Source organism: Bufo gargarizans, chromosome 11 (genome assembly GCF_014858855.1).
Source record: "Bufo gargarizans isolate SCDJY-AF-19 chromosome 11, ASM1485885v1, whole genome shotgun sequence".
In the NCBI taxonomy this organism is placed as follows: Eukaryota; Metazoa; Chordata; class Amphibia; order Anura; family Bufonidae; genus Bufo; species Bufo gargarizans.
The window spans coordinates 18,786,827-18,811,681 of record NC_058090.1 but is presented as its reverse complement, the minus strand read 5'-3'; the positions used below and the strand labels follow the sequence as shown (position 1 = coordinate 18,811,681).

The window sequence follows — 24,855 nt, the reverse complement described above, 5'->3', positions numbered from 1 at the left end:
TCCTATTAATCAGTATCAAAAAGCCCATGGAGCATCACGCACATGGATCCAAAAAAGGCCAATGGGACTCAAAATAGATAAAAGTATCTTAGACTTTAGAGTGGCATGATGAAAATGATACAGAGAACAAGCCACCGCGGTGCTACTGGGCATCACCCAATTCATATATGGGTGTAAATATCAAATAATCCCCAGTGTATCACAGGAACGCCTGATCTACCCGATTATACAATAGCACCACAAATAAAGTCTGTATAATCAGAAATGCAAGCCTGATAATATATAGGGTATGGATCTGATATATTCCATATATAAGCATCCTAATGGAGCATACCCTGTGACACAGCCCCGGGCACTAACACCCCAAAGGCTTCGTCACGTTGACATTGATCAGGCAGCGATGGCGCAGAACGCAGCCTTCTCTTTAACCAGCTGATTGACGGGGGGCCGGGTGTCAAACCCCCACCGATCTGGCATTGGTGATATATCCTGAGGACGGGTCATCAATATTAAAATCCCGGAAAACCCCTTTAATATCTGGGATGTGTACATATGTAATTCTCGACATTTGATGACGGGCCAGACTATGGCAGAGGGGTGGTTTCTTCTCGGGGTTATAATTGAGGTCTTTTATTTTTGGAGTGTCTACTGGGGACCAGATTGAGCAGATGTCCCTCGCCAGTTCCTAACATAACCACAATAATTACATATATCCTTCACTTCCAGCCAGTTCTTACCTCCTACATATACCACACACTACATACATGTCATATACACTTCCATCACCATCCCCCACAATATTTTTTTTATATACATTAAAAAATTATCAGACCCAAACCATATAAACTAACTGAAAACAAAACTGGTCACCGCCAAACGTAAAAGAAATGAACAATCAGTGAAACAACAAAAAATCCGTCCTGGTTTAGAAAAGCTATTTTTTTTATACATATATATATTTTTTTTTCCTCACACCCACACATTTATCTAAATTCACATGAAAAACTGTTCTGCTCAAAGTTCAAGGGTAAAAGAAAAATCCCGACCTCTGTCCCCAGCCCTTTAGTTCATTCCCAGGTCAGACGGAGGCAATCACTGTCTCCCCCACCACACAGAGTATAATATAATATACCATAAACACAACATCATCTACAATATATACAATAATCACTGACTTCTCAGTCAGTGCACACACCAGGCCGAGGTTCGGCCCCTGGAAGCCCTTTTTTCTCCTCATGATTCCACTGCAAAACAAAAAGCTATGAGTGTGAGATCAGCCCATCACCTGGAGGATTCATCAGCTAAGGCACCCCAAAGCAAAAACCCCTCTGAAGGCATCACCCAGCCTTCCACACTCCAGTGAGCGAACCTTCACCAGGTCACCGAGGATGCTGCTATATACCTCTTCGTCAGGGAGGGATACATGATGCGTCGAGACTAGACTCCTCGCGTTCCACGTGTGGTACCTAACCACTACACTAAGTGCAGCGGTCCCTACTACCCAGGTCTCTGAACGCCCCGTAGACCCACTCTGCATAGGATAGAGCAGCCAGCCGAGGCTAACCGATGGAAGCCCCTACCATGTGGTAAACCCCTGTATTAGGGTCCATTCACACATCCGTATGTGTTTTGCAGATCCGCAAAACACGGACTCGGGCAATGTGCGTTCCACATTTTGCAGACCGCACATCGCCGGCACTCACATAGAAAATGCCTTTTCTTGTCTGCAATTGCGGACAAGAATAGGACATGTTCTATTTTTTTGCGGAAGCGCGGATGCGGACAGCACATTCCAGCACCATTGAGAATGAATGGGTCCGCACCTGTTTCTCAAATTGCAGAACGGATGTGGACCCATTTTGCAGACGTGTGAATGGACCCTTAAAGGGGCACTGAAGCAGGAAGTGGTCCATACTCTCCAGCACTTCGCCACACTCCTCCCGGGGACAACCCCTTTCCTCGGGTTTCCTGTATTTCAGATTGCCCTGAACATACAGCTTACAAAGGAAGCAGCGCCAGGTGAAATCCCATAATTTGAAAGGGATCTTTACCGAATTCAAAAGCAACAACCCTACCTCCAGATCCTGACCTGGGCAGTCCCTGAGGGCCAGTGGGACCTGGAAATAAGAAGACAGGACCCTACTGTCAAGGAGTCTCCTCGGCATAGTCCTAATCTCCCTCACTCCCGAGCCCCACCACCGGATGATCTTCAGAGTCAGGGCAGCGTAAGCCCGGAGATGCCCATGTGGTGTACAGAGATCCTTCATTCGCCCACCTGTCTCCCATTCCTGGAAGAAAGGCTGAAACCATCCCTGACAGGAGACTACCCACAAAGGAGCCCTCTCTTTCCAGAGGTTTGTGATGTTTGCTTTAAGAAAGGTATTTAGCAAGAACACCACTGGGTTGACTATACCCAACCCGCCTTGTCTCCTTGTGCAGTATGTGATCTCACTCCTGGTTAGGTTCGGTCAGTTCTCCCATAAGAGCTGGAAAAACAGACTGTAAACCCGCGGCCAGAGAGACTCTGGCAAGATACAGACGCTGCCCAAGTATATCAACAAAGGGATCAGGTAAGTTTTGCTCAGATTGACCCTTTCCTGAAGGGTTAAAGACCAACCCTTCCATTGGTCTACCTTTTGTGTGGCATCCTTCACCCTGCTTTCCCAATTTGTCTGATGATAATCATCGGGGCTAAATGTGATGCCTAAAATCTTCGCCCTACCCTGTGGTTCTGGAAGGGTGCCCTGGAGACTAAAATCAGGCTCTCCTCCTCCCAGCCAGAGAGTTTCACATTTCTCCTAGCTGGACCCAGAAGCCTGCTGACATCACCCATTCCACCTCCTCTTGCGAAGAGGCAAAGACAGTGACATCATGGCCATACGCCACGACTCTGAGACAGGCCCTGGCCCGCCAGGTCCATCCCAACCCCTGCTAACAGTCCACAATCTATCCTTCTAAGGAAAGGGTCAATCAGGAACACGTACAACAAAGGGATTAAAGGACATCCCTGATGAACACCAGAACCAATCTCAAAAGAGCGGCCAATCCAACCAAACGGGAAACTCTGCCTCTGCAGACAAGGTTTGTAGCCAGCTAACAAACCTCCCTGGCAGGCCGTACTTCAAAAGGACGGACCACAGGTATTCATGATCAACCCAGTCAAAAAGCTTAGCCTGATCCAAAGACCCCTCCTGATCTGCTTGATGGCCTCCTGGACACTAAAGACAGTCTCAGAGAGGCGACCAGGTGCAAATTTCACCAATTTCAGCCAAGAAAGCCAACATCTGACCCTGATCCAGTTCTTTCTTACCCAAGAGATGTGAGTAAAAGGATCTGACGACTTCCAAGATCCCTGACTTGGACCTCTTCAGGGATCCCGTACTGTCAATCAGTCCAGCCACATACTAACAAATCACGGCCATCCTACAGTTTCTGTAAGGGTCGGGTGAGCGGTATTTTCAGGAATCCATCTCAAAAACCAAAGATGCGTGCCTATCGTACTGACATCTCATGAGCAAATATCCTCACGGGCGGCTACTTCCCGTCAAGACCAGATGTTCCGAGTTTCTTCCTCAGGGCCTGATACAAACGATATTTGTCCAGACTCCTGAGGCTACTAGAGAGCTTACGGAGGAAACCCGCAACCTGATGTTTGAACACCTCCCACCACTCCATCTTACTACTGCAAAGGTCCATTAAAGGTCCCTGACTCTGCAGAAAGTCCTCAAAAGACTGATCCTCGCATCTTGCAGCACTGCCAAATTCAGCTTCCACCTCTACCCAGCTGAGGAGTCTCTGCAACATTCAGAGAGAACATAAGTAAAACGTAGTCGGAGAACTCCCTCCACAGCCGTTAAGGCCGAAAAGACAGCTTCCCCTTTCAAATAAAACCTATCTATTCTAGACCTGAGCTGAAGCTGATGTCCCCTCATGACCACAACCAGGATCAGGCACCTCCCCATTTCTAGCTCGATTACCCGTCTGCATTTAACTCTTTCGGCGGTTTTAAAAAGGGCCGCCACCCAGCTATACGGCTCGGCCGTAAGAGACCAATATGGTGGCACTAGCCGCCATTCCTGCTTGCCTTTATGAAGATCTGCCAAGCTTGACAGCCTGGTCTCTTGCAAAAATGAAACATCAGCTTCAACCCGGCTGAAAAAAATGAAAGGCCATAAATCTCCCCGTATCTGACTTTATGCTGGCGACTAGGGATGAGCGAATCGACTTCAGAAGGTACATCTGAAGTCGATTCGCAAAAAACATTGTTGTAATACTGCACGGAGTTCCCACTCTGTACAGTATTAGAATGTATTGGCTTTGATGAGCCGAAGTTTTTACTCCGCGAAGTCGCGCGAGACTTGTAAAAGACGTGTAATAACTTTGGGAAAAACGTATTACTGTATAAAACCTTGGAACCGAAACAGAGTTCAGTACGAAGATTTTTTACGGTAATAATTATTTTCCGAAGTTATTATACGAAGTCTCGCGCGACTTCATGGAGTAATACCTTCGGCTCACTGGAGCCAATATATTCGAATACTGTACGGAGCAGGAACTGTGTACAGTATTACAATGGCGTTTTTTTCAAATCGACTTAAAGTGTACCATCCAAAGTCAATTTGCTCATCCCTACATTAATACCCTAGAGAAGGCGAGATGTTCTGAAGGCCATGATACCGGTTGGAAAGATCAGAGGGGAGACAGTCGAGCCTTCCTCTGGTACTGGGTCCAAGGTGAGAGGTACAGATGGATCCCACTCTTCTTTTTTCTCCCTGCACCCCGCTATTTACGCTTTCCCTCTAGCCACTTTTTGTAGTCCTCATCCAAACTCTCACCATATGAAGAGCACACAACTGTGGCATCTGATGTTATCTCCTCCCTCAGCAGTTTTTCGACCTCCTCATCCTCAGCCGTCCGGCCAGGGGCAGGGACCATCACATCTGCCACCTGCAGTGTCCCCTCTTCCTTAGCCTTCGGGCACCGCACCTGTCGCCTGATCTTCGAAGGCGACACCTTCCTGCTTTTCTTCCCTGGACCCTCTCTTTATCTGCCTCCACTGTCCTCTTCACCGGCCAACACCGGCCACCTGGATGACACCTGGCGCCTTCAGGATCGTGTTGGCAAAAGAGCGCGGACAGCGGCTGTACAGGTGACCAAGGTCACCGCAGAGGTTACACCAAATCCTGTCACAAGATGCAGCAAGATGACCCACCTCCCCGCACATAGCGCACTTGTAGCAGACCTTCTAGAGATCAGCGGTGCCATCACTGAGAATGCCACCTATCCCTTCACTAGAGATCAGCGGTGACATCACTGAGAATGCCGCCTATCTATTCACTAGAGATCAGCAGTGACATTACTGAGAATGCTGCCTATCCATTCACTAGAGATCAGCGGTGACATCACTGAGAATGCCGCCTATCCATTCACTAGAGATCAGCGGTGACATCACTGAGAATGCCGCCTATCCATTCACTAGAGATCAGCGGTGACATCACTGATAATGCCGCCTATCCATTCACTAGAGATCAGCGGTGACATCACTGAGAATGCCGCCTATCCATTCACTAGAGATCAGCGGTGACATCACTGAGAATGCCGCCTATCTATTCACTAGAGATCAGCAGTGACATCACTGAGAATGCCGCCTATCAATTCACTAGAGATCAGCGGTGACATCACTGAGAATGCCGCCTATCCATCCTGGTCTCTCAGTATAAATCCCCCCCTTTGTGTCATCACTATTTTGCAGATCTCGCTTTCTCTGGTTTTCTGTTTTTACATGTAAACACAAATGTTCCTATTCATTGACAGGAAGCAGAGATGTATAGAAGTTTACTAGAATAATTAATTAAGAGATCAGAACTCCCATCATATGTAAGAAGGAACCAGAACCCCCATCAGACTGTATACAACGTTTTATTTTCAGATCTGACAGGAAATGGCCCAGCGGAGGGAAAGAGAAGAACGGCGAGAATGAAAGTGAAAGCGTCCTGTGTGGAGACGAGAGACGGCAAGAGAGGGGGAAATACACGCCAGAAGGTAGGTGCCGCTGCAGAACATCTCATCCTGACAGCATCCTCTGTTCTCTGCAGAGCATTTCTTATGTATGCTCACTGCTACTCATACAAAGGCTGTGTCCTTCTGCAGACTATCACTACTACATGTCTGCTCAGGGACAGGGTGAGCGTATAGGCGACTGCCTAGGGCACCATTGTATTGCCCAAACAATGGGTTAAGAAAAGCAGCTGAATGACGAGAGCGCCAGGCGGGCGTATACATTATATGATAGGGGTCTGTACGTGTGTGTGCCTCCTGTCCAGGTCTAGGCTGCTCTCTGCAGTGTCACATTCTGACCACATGGGGGCAGCAGAGCGAGTGCTCAGAGCAGGAGAAGGGATAGTCTGGGGAGCCTCGCCTATAAAGGGCGCCTGTCACCCCCCATTTAGTCATTTTCAGTATCGGACTTCAGCTATTTGCTAATGTCAGTTGCGTCCATATTCACCCTCTTACCTCTCTGTGCTGTAATTTCTTTAAAAATTGTACTTTTATAATATGCAAATTACTTCACTACCAGCAACTTGGGCGGTTACTCGCTGGTAGCCGCTGCATCCTCGGACTATAAACACGCCCCCTCCTCCACTTGATAGACAGGGCCAGCGAGCGCTCTCCTCCTCCCGCTGGCCCTGTCTGCCCATGAAATCCTGCGCCGTACTGGTCCTCATTCTGCGCAGGCGCTATGAGAGAAGGACGCTTTTCCGGGTGTGGGCTGACGTCATCGGCGCTGCCGCACTGAGGAAGGAGCGGGCAAGCGAGCGCCTGCGCCGAATGAGGACAGGTATAGCGCAGCATTTAAGGGCACTTTCACACTAGTGTTGCTGTATTTTTCTCTCCGGCCAGAAATCCTGAACACTTGCTGGAATGCTGGATCTGGTATTAATTTCTATTAAAATTGCCACATTGCCGGATCCGTTCTTCCGGTCCGCGCATGCGCAGACCTTTACATCTGTGAAAAAAATAAATACCAGATCCGTTTTTCCAGATCACACCGGAGAGACGGATCCGGCATTTCAATGTATTTGTCAGACAGATCCGCATCTGGATCCATCTGACAAATGCCATCTGTTTGCGTCCGGATTGCCGGATCTGGCAGGCAGTTCCGGCAACGGAACTGCCTGCCGGAATCCTCTGCCACAAGTGTGAAAGTACCCTAAGTGGATGACTCATCCAGGAGGCCAGAAAATACACAAGACACCACATAGAAAACCAAACCTTGGCTGCGCCACAGTTACCACGGACCGGCAGCCTACACTGGTGAACACGTACGAGCTACGAGGAGGCGTGATGGGGAGAAATGCGCTACACCCTATAGTGCCTAGTCCACACTGCAGTTTAAAAATCAAAGCTGTGTTCTGATTGCACACAACCATAAATACTGCAAATAATACTGCTATACCGTGCACAAATACTACCTATTATAGTGCCTGTATACCACCATACAGTGTCCAAATAATACTGCTATACAGTGCACACATATAGTGCCTGTATATCACTTCACAGTCCCCAAATAATACTGCTATACAGTGCACACATACTACCTATTACAGTGCCTGTATACCACCACATGGTGCCCCAAAACTGCTATACTGTGCACACATACTATTACAGTGCCTGTATACCACCACACTGTGCCCAAATAGTACTGCTAACGGTGCACACATACTACCTATTGCAGTGCCTGTATACCACCTCATGGTGCCCAAATAATACTGTTAACAGTGCGCACATACTACCTATTACAGTGCCTGTATACCACCACACTGTGCCCAAATAATACTGCTAACGGTGCACACATACTACCTATTACAGTGCCTGTATACCACCACACTATGCCCAAATAATACTGCTATAGAGTGCACACATGCTACCTATTACAGTGCCTGTATACCACTACATGGTGCCCAAATAATACTGCTAACAGTGCGCACATACTACCTATTACAGTGCCTGTATACCACCACACTGTGTCCAAATAATACTGCTATATAGTTCACACATGCTACCTATTACAGTGCCTGTATACCACCACATGGTGCCCAAATAATGCTGCGATACAACTATGCAGAGTTGCTGTTGCTCATCAGAATAGAAGAGGTTACAGAACCGTCTCTAACGAGTCCGGACTCCACCAATTCACAAATGGAGGGAATTCCAAACCATTACTCTCCTCCGCAGGAGTGGACGACCGACAAAGACCAGTCCAAGAGCGAGAGGCGGAATAGTCCATGAGGCGACAAAGGAACCCGAGGGAACCTCTAGGCAACTAAAGGCCTTTCTTACATTAGCTAATGTTAACCCCTTCAGCACCTTGCTATTTTCCATTTTTGCGGTTAGATTTTTTACTCCCTGCATTCCAGGAGCCATAACTTTTTTATTTTTCCGTTCACATAGCTGTATGAGGGCTTGTTTTTTGCAGGACGAGTTGTATTTTCTAATAGTATTTCCTATTACATACGATGTAGTGGGAAGGTGGAAAAATTTCCAAATGATGTCATATTGGAAAAAAATAAAATAAATTCCTCCACGGTTTTAAGGGTTTTGTTTTTGCAGAATTCCCTATGAGATAAAACTGACTGTGGTCTCCATTCTCCGGGTCAGTACGATTACAGTGATACCACATTTATATAGTTTTTTCTTGTGTTTTAATACTGATTATCTGTAGTTTTTATTGACACCATGTTGGAGTGTATATGACTTTTTGATCACAATGAAAAAATGTTGAATCGTCCATTTTGATTCTTTTTCCATTACACTGCATGGGATAAATATTTTAATAGTACAGGCGTTTTTGTATGCGACAATGCCTATGATGTTTATTTTTTTTCTGGGAAAAGGGGAGCAATTTAAAAAAATTTAAAACTTTTTTCCAACTTTTTGCCAATTCTATTTAACATTGTAAATAAATCATCCATTAAAGGGGTTATCCAACTTCCTATAATGACCCCCCTAATGCCCAGGCACCTCATATAGGTTATACTTTCCCTGGCACCCGAGTCGCTCCTGATCCCCGTCTCCCAGTCACGCAATCAAAACATCCGGCGACAAAAGGGTGTGGGGACCGGGGGTGGGGGAGGGGTTGTGCCTGTTGGTGTGTGAGCCAATAGCAGCTCAAAAAGGTAGCAGCACTTACTAATCTATAGCAAAAAGTCTCTATGGTGGTGGTGCCCGCAGTGTTGGATACCAGTCTGCAGCATCCCCAATTCATCCAGAATAAATCAAAAATAAAACTGCAGCACTCGCCAGTCTTCAATTCATGCTGGTTTATTCACCAAAAATTGCGACGTTTCGACCTCTCAAGCAAACTTGAGAAAGACCGAGAGGTCGAAACGTTGCAATTGCGCGACGGGAGATGCAGTGGTGGCCGTGCAGGGATCAGGAGCGACGTATAACCTAAATGAGGTACCCAGGCATTGGGGAAGGGGGGTGGGGGGTCATTATAGGAGTTGCATAACCCCTTAAATAAATAGAAGATTCGGTATACTGCATTGTAGTGCATAGGAGCCCCAGCAGGCTCTGGCCTTTCACAGCCACCAAAAGCTCCCTGAATTGCCGCATAGGGGAGCTGTTCTGGGCCTGGAACTGGAAGCAGAGCGCTTCTGGGTTTTGCACTCTCAGGTGCCGCGGTCACATTATAGTGATGTCCTAGCGGCGGCTGAACTTGCTCTGACCGCTTCTACAACGTCCGACCACCTGCACACATTAACTGTCAGTTCCCTCAGCAGCTGTCCCTCCTGGCTCCTACCTCACCAGGACTCTGCCCGCCATGAAGGCCCAGACACATATGACAAAAGTGACAGTCTAAATGAAAAATGTTCCCCCATATACACATGACTGCCCCCACCCCCCCCAATACCGTATATAGTGTGACCCCTCTCCAGTATAGCGCACATAGATGTGGATGCAGAAGGTGGGTGATGAACTTGACCCAAAGAGAATACACAGCTCATCAGTCCTATCAGTATAAGCTCCATACAGGAGCAACAAGGAAATGTTACTGCATGGGGACCACAAGGAGACATTATACTGTATGGGGGGGGGGGCTAAAACGTGGCCCCCAATGCAGTATAACGTCTCCTTGTATCCTCCATATGGTATAAGGTCTCCTAGTATCCTCCATATGGTATAACGACGCCTGGTATCCTCCATATGGTATAAGGTCTCCTGGTATCCTCCATACGGTATAAGGTCTCCTGGTATCCTCCATACAGTATAACAACGCCTGGTATCCTCCATACGGTATAAGGTCTCCTGGTATCCTCCATACGGTATAAGGTCTCCTGGTATCCTCCATACGGTATAAGGTCTCCTGGTATCCTCCATACGGTATAAGGTCTCCTGGTATCCTCCATACGGCATAACGACTCCTGGTATCCTCCATACAGTATAAGGTCTCCTGGTATCCTCCATACGGTATAAGGTCTCCTGGTATCCTCCATACGGTATAAGGTCTCCTGGTATCCTCCATACGGTATAAGGTCTCCTCGTATCCTCCATACGGTATAAGGTCCCCTGGTATCCTCCATACGGTATAAGGTCTCCTGGTATCCTCCATACGATACGGTATAAGGTCTCCTGGTATCCTCCATACGGTATAAGGTCTCCTGGTATCCTCCATACGGTATAAGGTCTCCTGGTATCCTCCATACGGTATAAGGTCTCCTGGTATCCTCCATACGGTATAAGGTCTCCTGGTATCCTCCATACGGTATAACGGCGCCTGGTATCCTCCATACGGTATAAGGTCTCCTGGTATCCTCCATACGGTATAACGGCGCCTGGTATCCTCCATACGGTATAAGGTCTCCTGGTATCCTCCATACGGTATAAGGTCTCCTGGTATCCTCCATACAGTATAAGGTCTCTTATAACCTAAAGTGTTTTTTCTTGTAATTGGGTATTTATCATGATATATATTGTTATGGCAATAAATTCTCGTTACTGTGGGAATATTTTTGATATCACCTATCCCCTATATACCATCTTGACACCCAAATACTACTGCTATACAGTGCACACCTGCTATCTATTTTAGTGCCTATATACCATCACGACGGCCACACAGTGCACATTCTGTGTAGTACTTAGTACAGGGCCTTTATGCCACATGATCTCTCTCTTCAACAGCCTGAATGACTTTTCTTGGTGGGGTCTGACTGTAAAAATGGAGAGACGCTGCCTAGAAGCACACCGCTCACATGCACCACTAGGTGGCAGCCTGACACAGGGACCCTCGTCCGACCCGTCTGTCTGTGATGAGAGCCGGTTCATCAGATGTGGGGTTCATATAACTTATTAACTCTCTGCCCGAAATGGAAAAGACAGAAGTTCCTCCATTGATTTTTTTGCTGGAAAGATCTGGCGTTTACCTCGGGGTATTAATACTGTTATTCTATGCGGCGCGGTCTTTTTATGTTTTACCACTTTCATACAATAACGGAGGAATGTTTTTACACTGCTGCAATCTAAGAGTCAGACGTCTTTATTTTCCATCGATGCAGTCGTATGTGGCGGGTTTTTATGAGTCACCATTTTAGGGTGCCTATAACTTATGTCTTGGAAGATAGAAAAAAAGCAATTCAACATTTTTTTTACCGTATGTTTTAAATAACTATTATGTTATAGCGGCCGTTACACATCCAGAGACACAATATGTGCATTATTTTGTAGAAAATGGCTTTTTATTTCAATACATTTTATTAATCGGGTTTTCCAAGATTTTAATACTTATTACCTATCCTCAGGACAGGTCATCAGTATCTTATTGGTGTTTAAGACCCCAACGCTGGCAGTAGCACTGGGGCCTCCCTGCAGCTTTTCCTAGGCCATTGACGTCATGTTTATCGGTCACGTGGCCTGGGAGCAGCTCAACCCTGTGGAAGTGAATGTGAACGCGATACCAAGCACGGCCACTATACAAGGGACAGCGCTGTGCTTGGTGAGCCCGGAGAAGGCTGCAGCACTCACAGGAGAGCCGGTGCCTTCTCAAGGTGCTGATCGGCGGAGGTCCTGGCTGTCAGACCACCACCGATCAGACACTGATGACCTATCCAGAGGACAAGTCGTCAGTATTAAAATCTCTGAAAACCCTTTTGAACAATTTTTTGGTTCCCCATTTGCTTCTATAATGTATGATTGTTATTGCCTGTCGGGAACAAACAGATAGAAATGAGGCATACGGACGTGTCAGGCGGCCTTTTGTTTCGTGGCTGCCATTAAAACCCATCTGCATCCCAAAAATGCATAGTAGGTTGCCAATTGAGTGACTGTATCTCGCAGCAGGCACCCCCTGCACCCATGCCGTGCATGGTATGTAACTAGGCACAGTAGTTTCTTATTTCACTTTGGAGGTAATAACCCTGTGTTGTATATATGAAGCCATTACATAATATATACATAATATATGTCAAGACATAATCCACTGTGCGCTATTACATCCAAATCTTCTGTATGTTACAGCTATGGCCGAGAACCAAGGTGTGGACGAAAAAGGCTGTCTGGAAGATTCTGTGAACTTCACCAAAAGCCTGAGAGATGCCGGCCTCAGCGCTGAAAAATGGATCGCACTTTTTCGCAAACACCTGGGGTTGGAAAATACAAAGAGTTTGGAACATACAGGACCTGAGGATTACCAGACAGTGGAGAAGTATGCAGTGTCTTCTTGGGAAAAACAAGCCCTGAGAAAGGTGATGAATGTCCCCCACCCTCAGGCTTCACTAAAGGAAATCCAAGATGAACAGGTCACAAAAAACAGTGACAAGGAAAAAAAGGCAAAAGCGCAGCTGGATGAAGTGAGAAGACTGAACACGGAAGCCAAAGAGAACCTTCACAAGACAGGTAAGGCTGAAGCAGAAACCTTAACGAAAGCTAAGGACATGACTACAAGATCCTCCCGGCCTTTAGTGGAATCTCTGGAAGAAAAGATGGAGAAATATCAGCAGGGTCTGACTGTAACAGAGAAGAGGCCACTCCACAGTGATAGACTGTGTGACAAGGATCTTCTGCTGCAGGCCTCAGGTGGTCTTGCCTTGGAAGGAATATACCTGACATCAAATTAAGAAGATGTTCTACAAAAACGTGAACATCTTCTCACTGTCCCAAGTGGCTTTTTCCTCACTGGTCCTCAGCAAAAGCAAGTGCTAGAGCAGAAGGAATTCTCATCCTCCGAAGCAGAGACAGCATTCCATAAATCCATGGAGAAGTTGGGTAAAACTATTGCCACTTCAGCTAAAGGAGGCTTCTGGGGTATCCAAGCCGAGGGCAGTGTATGTTACAACTCAAGCAGCAAGTCTAAACAGCAGCAAGAGACTCACAATGAACACGCTTACATGGCGACTACAAAGTACAGCTACATGCCTCTGGCCTCCGCTTATATCACGAAGGATCAGCTCAAGCTCTCCTCTGCAGCCCTTGAAGACCTCAGATCAACTGAGAACGTTTTGAAGTTCTGCAGTGAGGCAGAAAAGACAGAAATACTAAAGGAAAAATATGGAAACTTCTTCAGCCGGTTTGGCTCCCATGCCAATCAGGGGCCCCTTCACTTTGGAGGGATATTCTGGTGGACAGCTACATCCAAAGGATTTAAGCAAGAAATGTTGGAGGAAGTTAGGAAGGAGACTCAGGCTGTATTAGATTCTTCTGTAAGCGCCAGTTACTCGAGTGCTTGGTCTCTTTGTGTCAGCAACAATGTGACAACAACAGACACAAAGAAATCCTATGAAAAAAGCGACAAGAAGAAGATTAAGAGAGACATCCAACTGATGGTGACAAAAACCGGAGGACCGCTGACTACAGATTCCCTCAGCGAGTGGAAGTCAGGACTTGAGGCCAACAACAAGACCTGGAGTGTAATAGATCGAGGAACCTATCTAACTCCAGTTTGGGAAATTCTATTGCATGGGCACAAAGAGTTTTTTAAAGACGCTTACCAAGTGGCTAAGGATCTAAAGGACATTTATGCAGCCATCACTGGTAAACATTTGCATTTGCCACTTGCAGAGAGTATCTCCACAGCTGTGTACGATGCCAATTTACTGCTCTCCAAATTACCATCCTGGACTGTTGAACCCGCACAGCAGCAGCTGCAGATATTGATTGACTTCAGACAACAACTTAATGACAAGACCGGGAATTATAATATCTGGTTAAATGTTTGCCTTCCTCACGAGGCACTGCACAGCTTCTTACAACAGGTTGTGGACTCATACAAACAGAACCTCAAGGCAGACGAGCCAGTCATCCGTTCTTTGTTAAAATGTCTACTGCAAAACCTTGAATTTGCTAATGAAAATTTAGACTCCTATTCTCCTATAATCAGGTGGTTACTTCCAGAGAAGGAAGAGAAACCTATTTACAATATTTCAGATTTCCCCACATTCCTCAATTTCATATCAAATGCAAAGAATGATCTCCGACAACTCAGTCCAGATGATGACCCCAAGGAGGGAGATAATGATGCACAAGTCAAAATCAATGTCCTTATAAATTCTTATATTGGTTCATTTTTGAAACATCTGAAAAACACGGGGCAAAAAGAGGAAGAGGTGATTGTTCTGTGTGCTGCCAGCAGTGTAGGCTACTCAGTCCATAAACATTATTTCCACAAAAGGCTTGGGTGGCAAGAAGTCAACTTCCTGGCTGATGAGATGCAGCATTTACTTAAGGAATATCACACTCTCAAAGATCTCGAAATCTGCAGAGCCCAAGCTCTGTTATTGGAGGCAGCGCTAACAGTGGGTGACGAGAATCGCCCCAGGCCAGCCGAGCAAAAGAGGGAGCTTTTACAGCTTATTGTAGAATATTTGGAGCCTCGCCTTCAGCCACAAGTTATCACAGTTCTTCAAAAACACAAAGACTTGAGGGATTTTCACTCTTTGATTGAGGACTTGAAGCATTTACGGGCAGGTGATTATGACGCCATGAATATGGAGAGCCTGGCAGAAGAAATCAAGCAAGTCTGTCATACAACCAAGGAAGCAGCTGAATCTCTACAGTCCAACAGGGCAGAGAACAATCCAATGACTCAACGACAAGAAGTTATGAATCTCATGAGGAGTCTAGGCCTTGAGCAATACTTTCCTAAAGGTTTGACCAGGAGAAACTTTCATGTAGTCCACACATCTTTGCATAAATGGCCAGATTGTGAGAGTGATCTTCCACTACATTTTATGCAGATGTTAATGAAATTAGACTATCGGTTCAGATACTTAGTTTACAAGGGAAGCGACAAAACCATCAATGCCAGCAGCACTGAACTAGAGGTCAGCACATTTGAATCAATTGACGACTTATTAAATTCCTGTTCAGAAGACGAGGCACTGGCAACCTCTGAGAAGAGGGTCACCATACATCCTATGGACCTTTTGATGGCCATATATCACTGTGCAGATGACTTCATGAGACAATACACTTTCACAAAATTGTCCATCTGCCAGTTTGGGCTGCCTTTTCTAGTTCCAAGGCCTTATGACTCGGAGATAGAGCTTCCTCTGTGGGCATTCAGACAAGTTCAAAAAAATGTTCTAAACTTTGACTTCTCGGAAACAGGAACACTTAAAGAGAAACTCATATGTCAAGTTGACGTCCCAATGATTTCCTTCACCAGGTTTGGATCACATCAATTCTCTAAATCTCAACTCTTAACCAACCTGTTAAGTAAGCACAAACATAACATTTTCTACCACAAGAACTGCGATGGCAGTGTAGACAGTCGAATACTCATCAATGGAATGGCAGAAATCTTTTGGTTTTGTCCTAGTGGGAAGGACACGGATCAGTTTCCTCAGTCTGCAGCTTTTGTTAACTTGAGGGGCGACATCCAGGAACATAAGAAACAATCTTCATTTTTGCACGAAATATCCTCAATCAATGTCATTCTTTACTCTAACTCAAAGTCTGCTAGTAAGATGTCCATAGAGAACTTCAAAAATAAACCCCTAATAATCCTCTCCCCGGACATAGAAGCATCTCGACATGTGAACACTAATAGCATGCAGGTCATAATTGGTCTTAAAAACCGGAATGAAGCAAAAGTTCTGGAAGAACTAAACACATCCCTCAGACGTTTCTTGGCTGCATCTCCCAAGTCTTTAAGTCTTGCAACCTGTGCAAAAATAGGAAGACAATATGGGTTCCATGTGGACGAAGACAGTAAGGAGTGCGTAGACGGCAAGTATAAAGCTCTTAAAATGATGGCTTACATAAAGCAAAATGATCTGATGACAGCCAAGATGACTCTGCTGCCTCTCTCAGGGCATCTCTGGCATTCATGGTGCGAAAAAGACAGAGAGCTCACCCACCTTCAGTACAAGATGAATCGGAGCATTGAGCATCATCGAAGTCAGACTGAGAAAGATAAAAAGTCTATAAGAAAAGAGCAACTTAAAAACGCAAGCCAAAATCTGTTCATTAAGGAGTTCATTAATTTACAGATGTCTCTGCCTAAAACAACAAAGCAGTTCTTTCTGCAATGGCTGAAAATATTCCTAGATGATATTTCCTGTGACCTTATGTCCACGCTGCGCAGCAAGTATAGCAGAGAATGGACTCATCTGCAGTCAGAACAACTGGACAACAAGGAGTTAGTGAGAACAATACAAGGAAACCTGGATGCTCTCTCAGCACAAATGAATGCAAGCATGTTTGGTCTCGAGCACATCTTGAGAGAAGTTGGACAGACTTACGAGGCTTTACATGACCTGCAGCATAAAGACAAATGTTTTGATAACTTGTCAAAAATTGCTGCCAATATGATGGTATACGATGGATATCCTATCGAGCTCATGGATGGAGATGCTAGCTATGTGCCAATCAACTGGATAAAAGCTGTTCTGGCAGAAGTCATAAAGATAATCGGAGATAAGAAGATGTTTGTGCTTTCTGTGCTAGGAGTCCAGAGTTCAGGCAAGTCGACTCTCCTCAACACTATGTTTGGTCTACAGTTTGGTGTGAGTGCCGGCAGATGCACAAGAGGAGCATTCATGCAACTGATGGAAATTGCAGATGAACTCAAAAATGAGCTTGGCTTTGACTACTTGCTGATTATTGATACTGAAGGTCTCAGAGCCATGGAGCTATCAAATCAGTCAACAATGAATCACGACAATGAATTGGCAACTTTTGTAATTGGTGTCGGCAACATGACATTGATCAATGTGTTTGGCGAAAACCCTTCCGAGATCAAGGACATTCTGCAAATAGCTGTCCAGGCATTTCTAAGGATGAAGCAGGTGAAGCTCTCTACAAGCTGCCTTTTTGTACACCAAAATGTAGCAGAAGTAACTGCTCAAGATAAAAATGCAGACGGGCGCAGAAACCTTCAGACAGAGCTGGATAAGATGACAGCCCTGGCAGCCGAGCAAGAAATGTGCCACATTCGAAAGTTCAGTGATGTCATCAGGTTTGATGCCAATCGTCACATTTATTATTTTTCTCATTTATGGGAAGGTAATCCACCAATGGCAACCCCTAACCCCCATTACAGTGAGAACACCCAAAAAGTGAAGGATATGATACTAAATTCCAGGAAGATAGATTCTGGGGGCATCTTGAGCATTTCTCAGGTTTGTGTACGCATAGAGGACCTATGGACAGCACTTAAAAACGAAAACTTTGTTTTTAGCTTTAAGAACACCTTAGAAATTTCTGCTTACAGAAAAGTTGAAGACATCTACAGAAAGCTGACCTGGCAGCTGAGACGCCATTTTCTTGAACTTCAGGCTAATCTGAACAACAAAATTAAGAAAGGTGACATTACTGATGTGAGCTATAGCCGTATTGAGGGTAAGGTAAAGGAAAGGTTTGAGTCTATCCAGGAGAAGCTAGAATTGTTCTTCTGTGAAGAGAAGGATAAAGAGATCTTGATCCAGTGGAAAGCTAACATTCAAAACAGGTTAAATAGCCTACAGAGAGACCTAATGGGAGAAACAAAGAGACAAGTGGGAGAGCGCATACAGCTGAAGAAGAGCCAGAATCAAGTCATCCAGAGGCAGCTGAGCTATGAAGAAGAGCTGCGTAGTAGGAGTAAGCAGCTAGCCCTCGACTTAAAGGACAAAGGTTTAGAAGAGTCTGAGCTTAAAGATCATTTCAGCGCCCTATGGCAACAGTGGGTAACAGAGATCAGCAGCACTTCTCCCAGCCCCGACGAGCCTCAGATAATCACAGAGGCTGAAGATGTTCTGTTCCAATACTACAAGGAAGAATGTATCAAGAGCAAGAAGCTGCGCGACTTCTCAAGGTGGACAACATTCAGTGCTGACCTATCGAAGCACGCAGTAGGGAAGTGGCGACTGTCAATATTTCAGCTAGGCGATTCTGAGAGGAAAAGCGTTGAGCAAGTGTTCCTCAACCTCAAACAAGTCATAACCAGATACCTTAAAGACAAGCAGTGGGAAAAGGTGGACTACACGAAAGCGTTCTTCTATGAAATCATACAAGAAGTATCTGAACAAATAAATGAAAAGAAATTTGATAAATTCACATTGACGAAGACGTTTAACTTCCAGGTGTCTCTCTACTTCTGCGGATTGGCTGTCCCTATCTTCCAGGCAATGCACAAAGCTTTTCAGCATGCCAATGACCCTGTAGTTATCCTTGAGAGCAAACGGGAGGAGTTTTTTAACTGCTACAAAATCTCCTGCCAAGGAGCTGCCTCAATTAAGATATTTGCAGACTTCTTATGTAGAAAGATCCTTGAAGCAATACAGCCAGCTCTGTATGAACGGACGGGGATGGCAATTGTGGATGAGATGACCAGCAACTACCCGCCATTTGCCAGCAATCGGTCCAGGCTGGAAACCTACATCTTGATTTACTTGGCAGAACAAGAAGATTTTGAGAAATACCGACAATATCTTCACTTCCCAAAGACTTTCTTCCAAGACTTTATTGAGACAAGTGTTAACAACTACTACATAGAGGGACAGCCGCATAGACTCAAGGATGTCCTACACATTAACCTAGATCATTTCCACAAACTTGTCCTCTTCAGCATTGCTAAATCCACCAGATTTGCCAAAGATAAAAATGGCAAAGTGTCCGAATGGCTTGATGACTTCTATAAGAGGATTGAAGACTATGTGACCTTTACAAGAGCCGACCTGAAGAGCATTGAACACCAGGAGATTCAAGACATCGAGTTTATTCAGGAAGTCATGTGTGCATCCTGGAATGAAGCCATTGAAGAGTTCAAGAAAGACTTTAAAACAACCACATTCAACTCCTTTGAGACCAAACCTCATGATATACTGGTGAAGCAGCTGTGTGGATGCTGGGATCAATGCCCCTTCTGTGGAGCCATTTGTACCCACACCATTGCCAACCATGATGGTGACCACTCTGTAACTTTCCATCGTCCCCAGGCCATAACTGGTATATCATGGATCGATTCCAACGAATTTGTCATAGAAATATGTTCTAACCTTGTGAGCTCTGACCACTGTCTGGTGATTGACCAATCAACTCAGGTCCCTTACAAAAATTACAGAGACATTGGGCCAAATTATGCCAAGTGGAGCATCACGCCAGACAACTCATGGCAGCCATACTGGAAGTGGTTTGTGAATACGTTCCACAGTGAACTAGAGGCAGACTATAACCTGAAGTTCAAGAAGAGGGGGAAGATCCCTGCTGAGTGGTCACAAACAGAAAAAAATGAAGTGATCACCCAACTGAGAGAACAACTGTAAACCAAAAATATTACTACAGACCATCTGATGCTCATTCCGCTTGACACAAAGAGACATCTCCGATTTAAAGGGCATCTGTCAGTAGATCTGTCCCTCTGACACCAGCGGACCTGTTACATGTGCCCTTGGCAGCTGAAGGCATTTGTCTTGGTCCCATGTTCATGTGCCCGCATTGCTGAGAAAAATTATGTTTATATGCAAATGCTCCTCTAGGAGCAAAAGGGGCGTTACCGTTACACCTAGAGGCTCCGTTCTCTCTGCAACTGCTTTAGGAAAAGTCAGGGTTAGGGTCCATTCACACGTCCGCAAATGGGTCTGCATCGGTTCCGCAAAATCAGGAACAGGTGCGGACCCCATTCAATCTTAATGGGGCAGAATGGGATACAGGGCACACACCATGTGCTCTCTGCATCCGCATTTCCGGAGCGTGGCCCCGAACTTCCGGGCTGTGGCTCCTCCAAAAAAATAGAACATGTCCTATTCTTGTCCGCAATTGCGGACAAGAATAGGCAGTTCTATGGGGGGTGCCGGCCGGGTGTATTGCGGATCCGCAATCCACTACGGACGTGTGAATAGACCCTTGGACATGATCACATTTACACTGCCTGGTCCTGTCAATCAAAGTGCAGAGGGTGTGGCAGGTGCAGAGAGATCAGAGCCTCCAGGTGTAATGGTAACGCCCCCATTGCTCCTAGAGGCTCATTTACATACAATAAAACATCATTTTTCTCAGCAGTGCAGCCATATATGAACATGGGACAAACACAGATGCCTTCAGCTGCCGAGCGCACATGCAACAGGTCAGCCGGTGTCAAAGGGACGGATCTGCTGACAGGGGCCCCTTAATGCCTTAACCAGTACGTTGTAGGGGGGCATCGGGAAGCCTCAGGGAGCTCTGCACAGCTGCGGATCCTTCAGAGCTTGGACAACAGACAGCGGCAGCAGCGCGGCACACACGTCTGGAGACGGCTGCCATCACAACCTCCTCACTGACTGCATTTCATTCCTGTCTGTACATTGCTCACATATGCTGCATTATCCCCGAATCTGGTGTATTATATGGTCCTAACTATAATCATCCAAAATAAAATGCTAAACGCAGAATGGACAAATCATCTTCATCAAAACGGAACTTTGCTTAGAGGGATTGTGTCACTTCAGCAGATGGCATTTATCCTGTGGAGAAGGTTAGTACAAGTCCCTTACTAATGTATTGGGACTCTCCATATTGCTTCCCCACATTATAAACTGCTTGCAGTGCTCCAGACTAAAAAAATACCTAGAGGCCATTGGCTCCTGAACTGAAAAATTTAGGAGCTAAATTTAAAATCATATAATTCTAATTAAGAAAGACTTGGAGGAGAAGATGAGACGCAGATGAGACGCCAGCTCTACATACAGCATACTGCCTGCCAGCAGTACCAAACATACAGGAGAATACAGCACCACATACCTCTCCCATCCAGGGACATCTCCTGTCATGTAGACCTTCTCTCTCCTCTTCTACTTCATTTGACCCAGACCGCCATGACTAATTCTTTCAGCCCCATCTCGTCTCTACAGAGTTTGTTAAATAGAATGCCTTCCCCCAGTAATAATAATGTCCGCCAAAATGCCCCCAGTAATAATAATAAAACCCTATATTGTGCTCCCAGCAATAATGCCTATATAGTGTCCCCCAAAAATAATGCCCCCTATTATGTCCCTATAATAGAAATGTTCCTACAGTGCCTCCAGCAAATCCCCTATTTTACCCCTGGTAATAATGCCACTATAGTGCCCCCAATATTAATGTCCCCTATAGTTCTCCAAGTAGTAATGCCCATGTACGAAAAAAATCCTGCTATAGTGCCCCAGGATTAAAATTCCCCCCAGTGTATCTAGTAATGCCCCATATAGTGTCCTCATATTTAAAAATAATGCCCTGGTAATGACCGCTATAGGGCCTCAGTATTAATAGTCCCCATTGCCACCAATAATGACCCTTGTACTGTCAAAAATTCATCTAGAGCGCCCCAATAATGCTGCCAGTTATGTCCCCCACAGTGCCACCCCACTAGTGCTCCCATTGAGTAATGCCCCCTGCAGTGCCCCTTCAGTATTATGCCCCCTGCAGTGCTATCCTTCCTACTCATACTCACCTGTGTCCCACATTCACCAGCGTTCACAATGCAGGCTGCAACCTCTTCTGGTCTACGGCCTGGGATGGAGGGACACAAGGAGGCAAAGGGAAGCACATTGCTTTGCTGTGTCCTGGTGCAGACAGGTGCAATCAAGTCATCACACACGCACCAGCCGAGAGGATGTCAACACGTATGCCTGCGCGGGTATTTACTTCTTCATAGGCCTCAGCCTTCTAACCTATGAGGATGATCGGCGGAGGGGCAGGAAACTATCATCTCCTGTGCCCCGTCGCAGTATTCAACTGCAGAGCTGGTGACAAAACTAAAAAGTCTTGTCGACATTTGTAAATTCTAAGTCGCATTGACAACCATTTTGGTCGCAATCTGGAGCACTTGATTGTATCCAGGGGTTACTACCAAACTGCAATCCAGCAGCGGTGGCCATGCTTGCACACTGTAGGAAAAAGCGCTGTCCTGTGCGTGCTACCACAGTCCTGGCCGCCAGACAAGCTGCCACTTTTTATTTTATTTTTTATCAAGTGTAATCACAGAAACGAGCCTTGTATAATGTGATAGAAAAAATAATCCAGCCAAAAGATCCAGCAAAGGAGGCAACATGGAAAATCACAATACATTAGGAAGTGCCTGGTATTAACTGCATCTACATAATAAATGCCATTTGCTGAAGTCAGAGCGCCCCTTTAAATACTCTGCACAGAAACAGTAACAAAACAAAAACACATTGTCTGCTTGTTTATCATCTACAGTGACTGCACTTTTAGAAGCTTCCTCTATACAAGCGGTGACCGGATGTAGGAAACCAACTGTTCGCCTGTAAAATACAGAAAGTAAGCGGGGTCTATCCCCAACCTTCCTGATTGTTACAATTATAACCAGCAGAATAGTGAGAGCAGCTCTGGAGTATAATACAGGATGTAACTCAGGATCAGTACAGGATAAGTCATATATGTACACAGTGACTGCACCAGCAGAATAGTGAGTGCAGCTCTGGAGTATAATACAGGATGTAACTCAGGATCAGTACAGGATAAGTAATGTATGTACACAGTGACTGCACCAGCAGAATAGTGAGTGCAGCTCTGGAGTATAATACAGGATGTAACTCAGGATCAGTACAGGATAAGTAATGTATGTACACAGTGACTCCACCAGCAGAATAGTGAGTGCAGCTCTGGAGTATAATACAGGATGTAACTCAGGATCAGTACAGGATAAGTAATGTATGTACACAGTGACTGCACCAGCAGAATAGTGAGTGCAGCTCTGGAGTATAATACAGGATGTAACTCAGGATCAGTACAGGATAAGTAATGTATGTACACAGTGACTGCACCAGCAGAATAGTGAGTGCAGCTCTGGGGTATAATACAGGATATAACTCAGGATCAGTACAGGATAAGTAATGTATGTACACAGTGACTGCACCAGCAGAATAGTGAGTGCAGCTCTGGAGTATAATACAGGATAAGTAATGTATGTACACAGTGACTGCACCAGCAGAATAGTGAGTGCAGCTCTGGAGTATAATACAGGATGTAACTCAGGATCAGCACAGGATAAGTAATGTATGTACACAGTGACTGCACCAGCAGAATAGTGAGTGCAGCTCTGGAGTATAATAAAGGATGTAACTCAGGATCAGTACAGGATAAGTAATGTATGTACACAGTGACTGCACCAGCAGAATAGTGAGTGCAGCTCTGGAGTATAATACAGGATGTAACTCAGGATCAGTACAGGATAAGTAATGTATGTGCACAGTGACTGCACCAGCAGAATAGTGAGTGCAGCTCTGGAGTATAATACTGGATGTAACTCAGGATCAGTACAGGATAAGTAATGTATGTACACAGTGACTGCACCAGCAGAATAGTGAGTGCAGCTCTGGAGTATAATAAAGGATGTAACTCAGGATCAGTACAGGATAAGTAATGTATGTACACAGTGACTGCACCAGCAGAATAGTGAGTGCAGCTCTGGAGTATAATACAGGATATAACTCAGGATCAGTACAGGATAAGTCATGTATGTACACATTTTATAAATTGTATATATTAGCTGTTGCAGTTATCAGATGTGAACATTTACGGTGATTTTTAGATCATCAGATCTATAAAAATAGTGTTCTATTACAATTAAGTTGTGCCCTAAAATCACAGAAAAGTGTCTCTAAATTATGTCATCAGCATGTGCACATAAAATTAAAGGGGTTGTTTCATCATGGACAATGGTGGCATAATGTTGGGACTTGCATCTATATCGAGAACGGAGCCCCGCAAGGTGGTGGCTGGAGGACTCCAGTCCGGCCACCACCAAGCCTGCTCCCCATAGAAGTGAATGGGAGCATACCGCGCGCGTGCGGCCCCAGTTCCCATTCATTTCTATTTTCGCCGGCCCCATAGAACATGAATGGAGGGCAGCTGCGCATGCGTAGTGCGCCCTCCTTCACTTGCGGTGCTACATTTTCGATATAGGTGCAGGTCCTAGCGGTGGGACCTGCACCTATAAGACTAAGGGGGCATATCCTAGCGATATGCCCACATTGTCCATGATGAGACAACCCCTTTAATCAAAAAAAGAGACCCCCCCCATGTGGAATCTCCCTTTATTGTCCTGTCACATAGTGACCATATACTGCCCCATAATATCCTGCGTCTCATCAGGCAGGAGGGCTTCACCACCCTTCATTCCCTGCCCACTAAGGGTTAAATCTGCTGTCCAGATCTGGTAATGTGCCCAATCAGGAGCAGTCAGGAGGAGGCTGCAGGTTCCTGACACAGAAAATCAGCTGTTCCTGGAGCTGCAGGTCCAGAGCCTCCATGGACTCCGTACCTCACTGCACCCCTAATCATTGTAACCACTGCACCCATAATTACTTCATACCAGAATCCCTGCGCCCCCTAATCATTTCACATATTCATACTGCACCCCTTGGTACCTGCACCCCTGAATCTGATCCTCCTTGGAGC

General features: G+C 45.6%; 1 protein-coding gene across 1 annotated transcript; it reads left to right on the top strand.

Annotated features, from left to right (window-relative positions):
- The first annotated feature begins 5,929 nt into the window (after nt 1-5,929).
- Nucleotides 5,930-19,928, top strand: LOC122921581 (interferon-induced very large GTPase 1-like). Its single transcript, XM_044271667.1, has 2 exons — nt 5,930-6,042; nt 12,517-19,928. The coding sequence occupies exon 2, from the start codon at nt 13,251-13,253 to the stop codon at nt 19,740-19,742; it is 6,492 nt and encodes a 2,163-aa protein (XP_044127602.1). The 5' UTR covers nt 5,930-6,042; nt 12,517-13,250; the 3' UTR covers nt 19,743-19,928.
- The last annotated feature ends 4,927 nt before the right edge of the window (nt 19,929-24,855 follow it).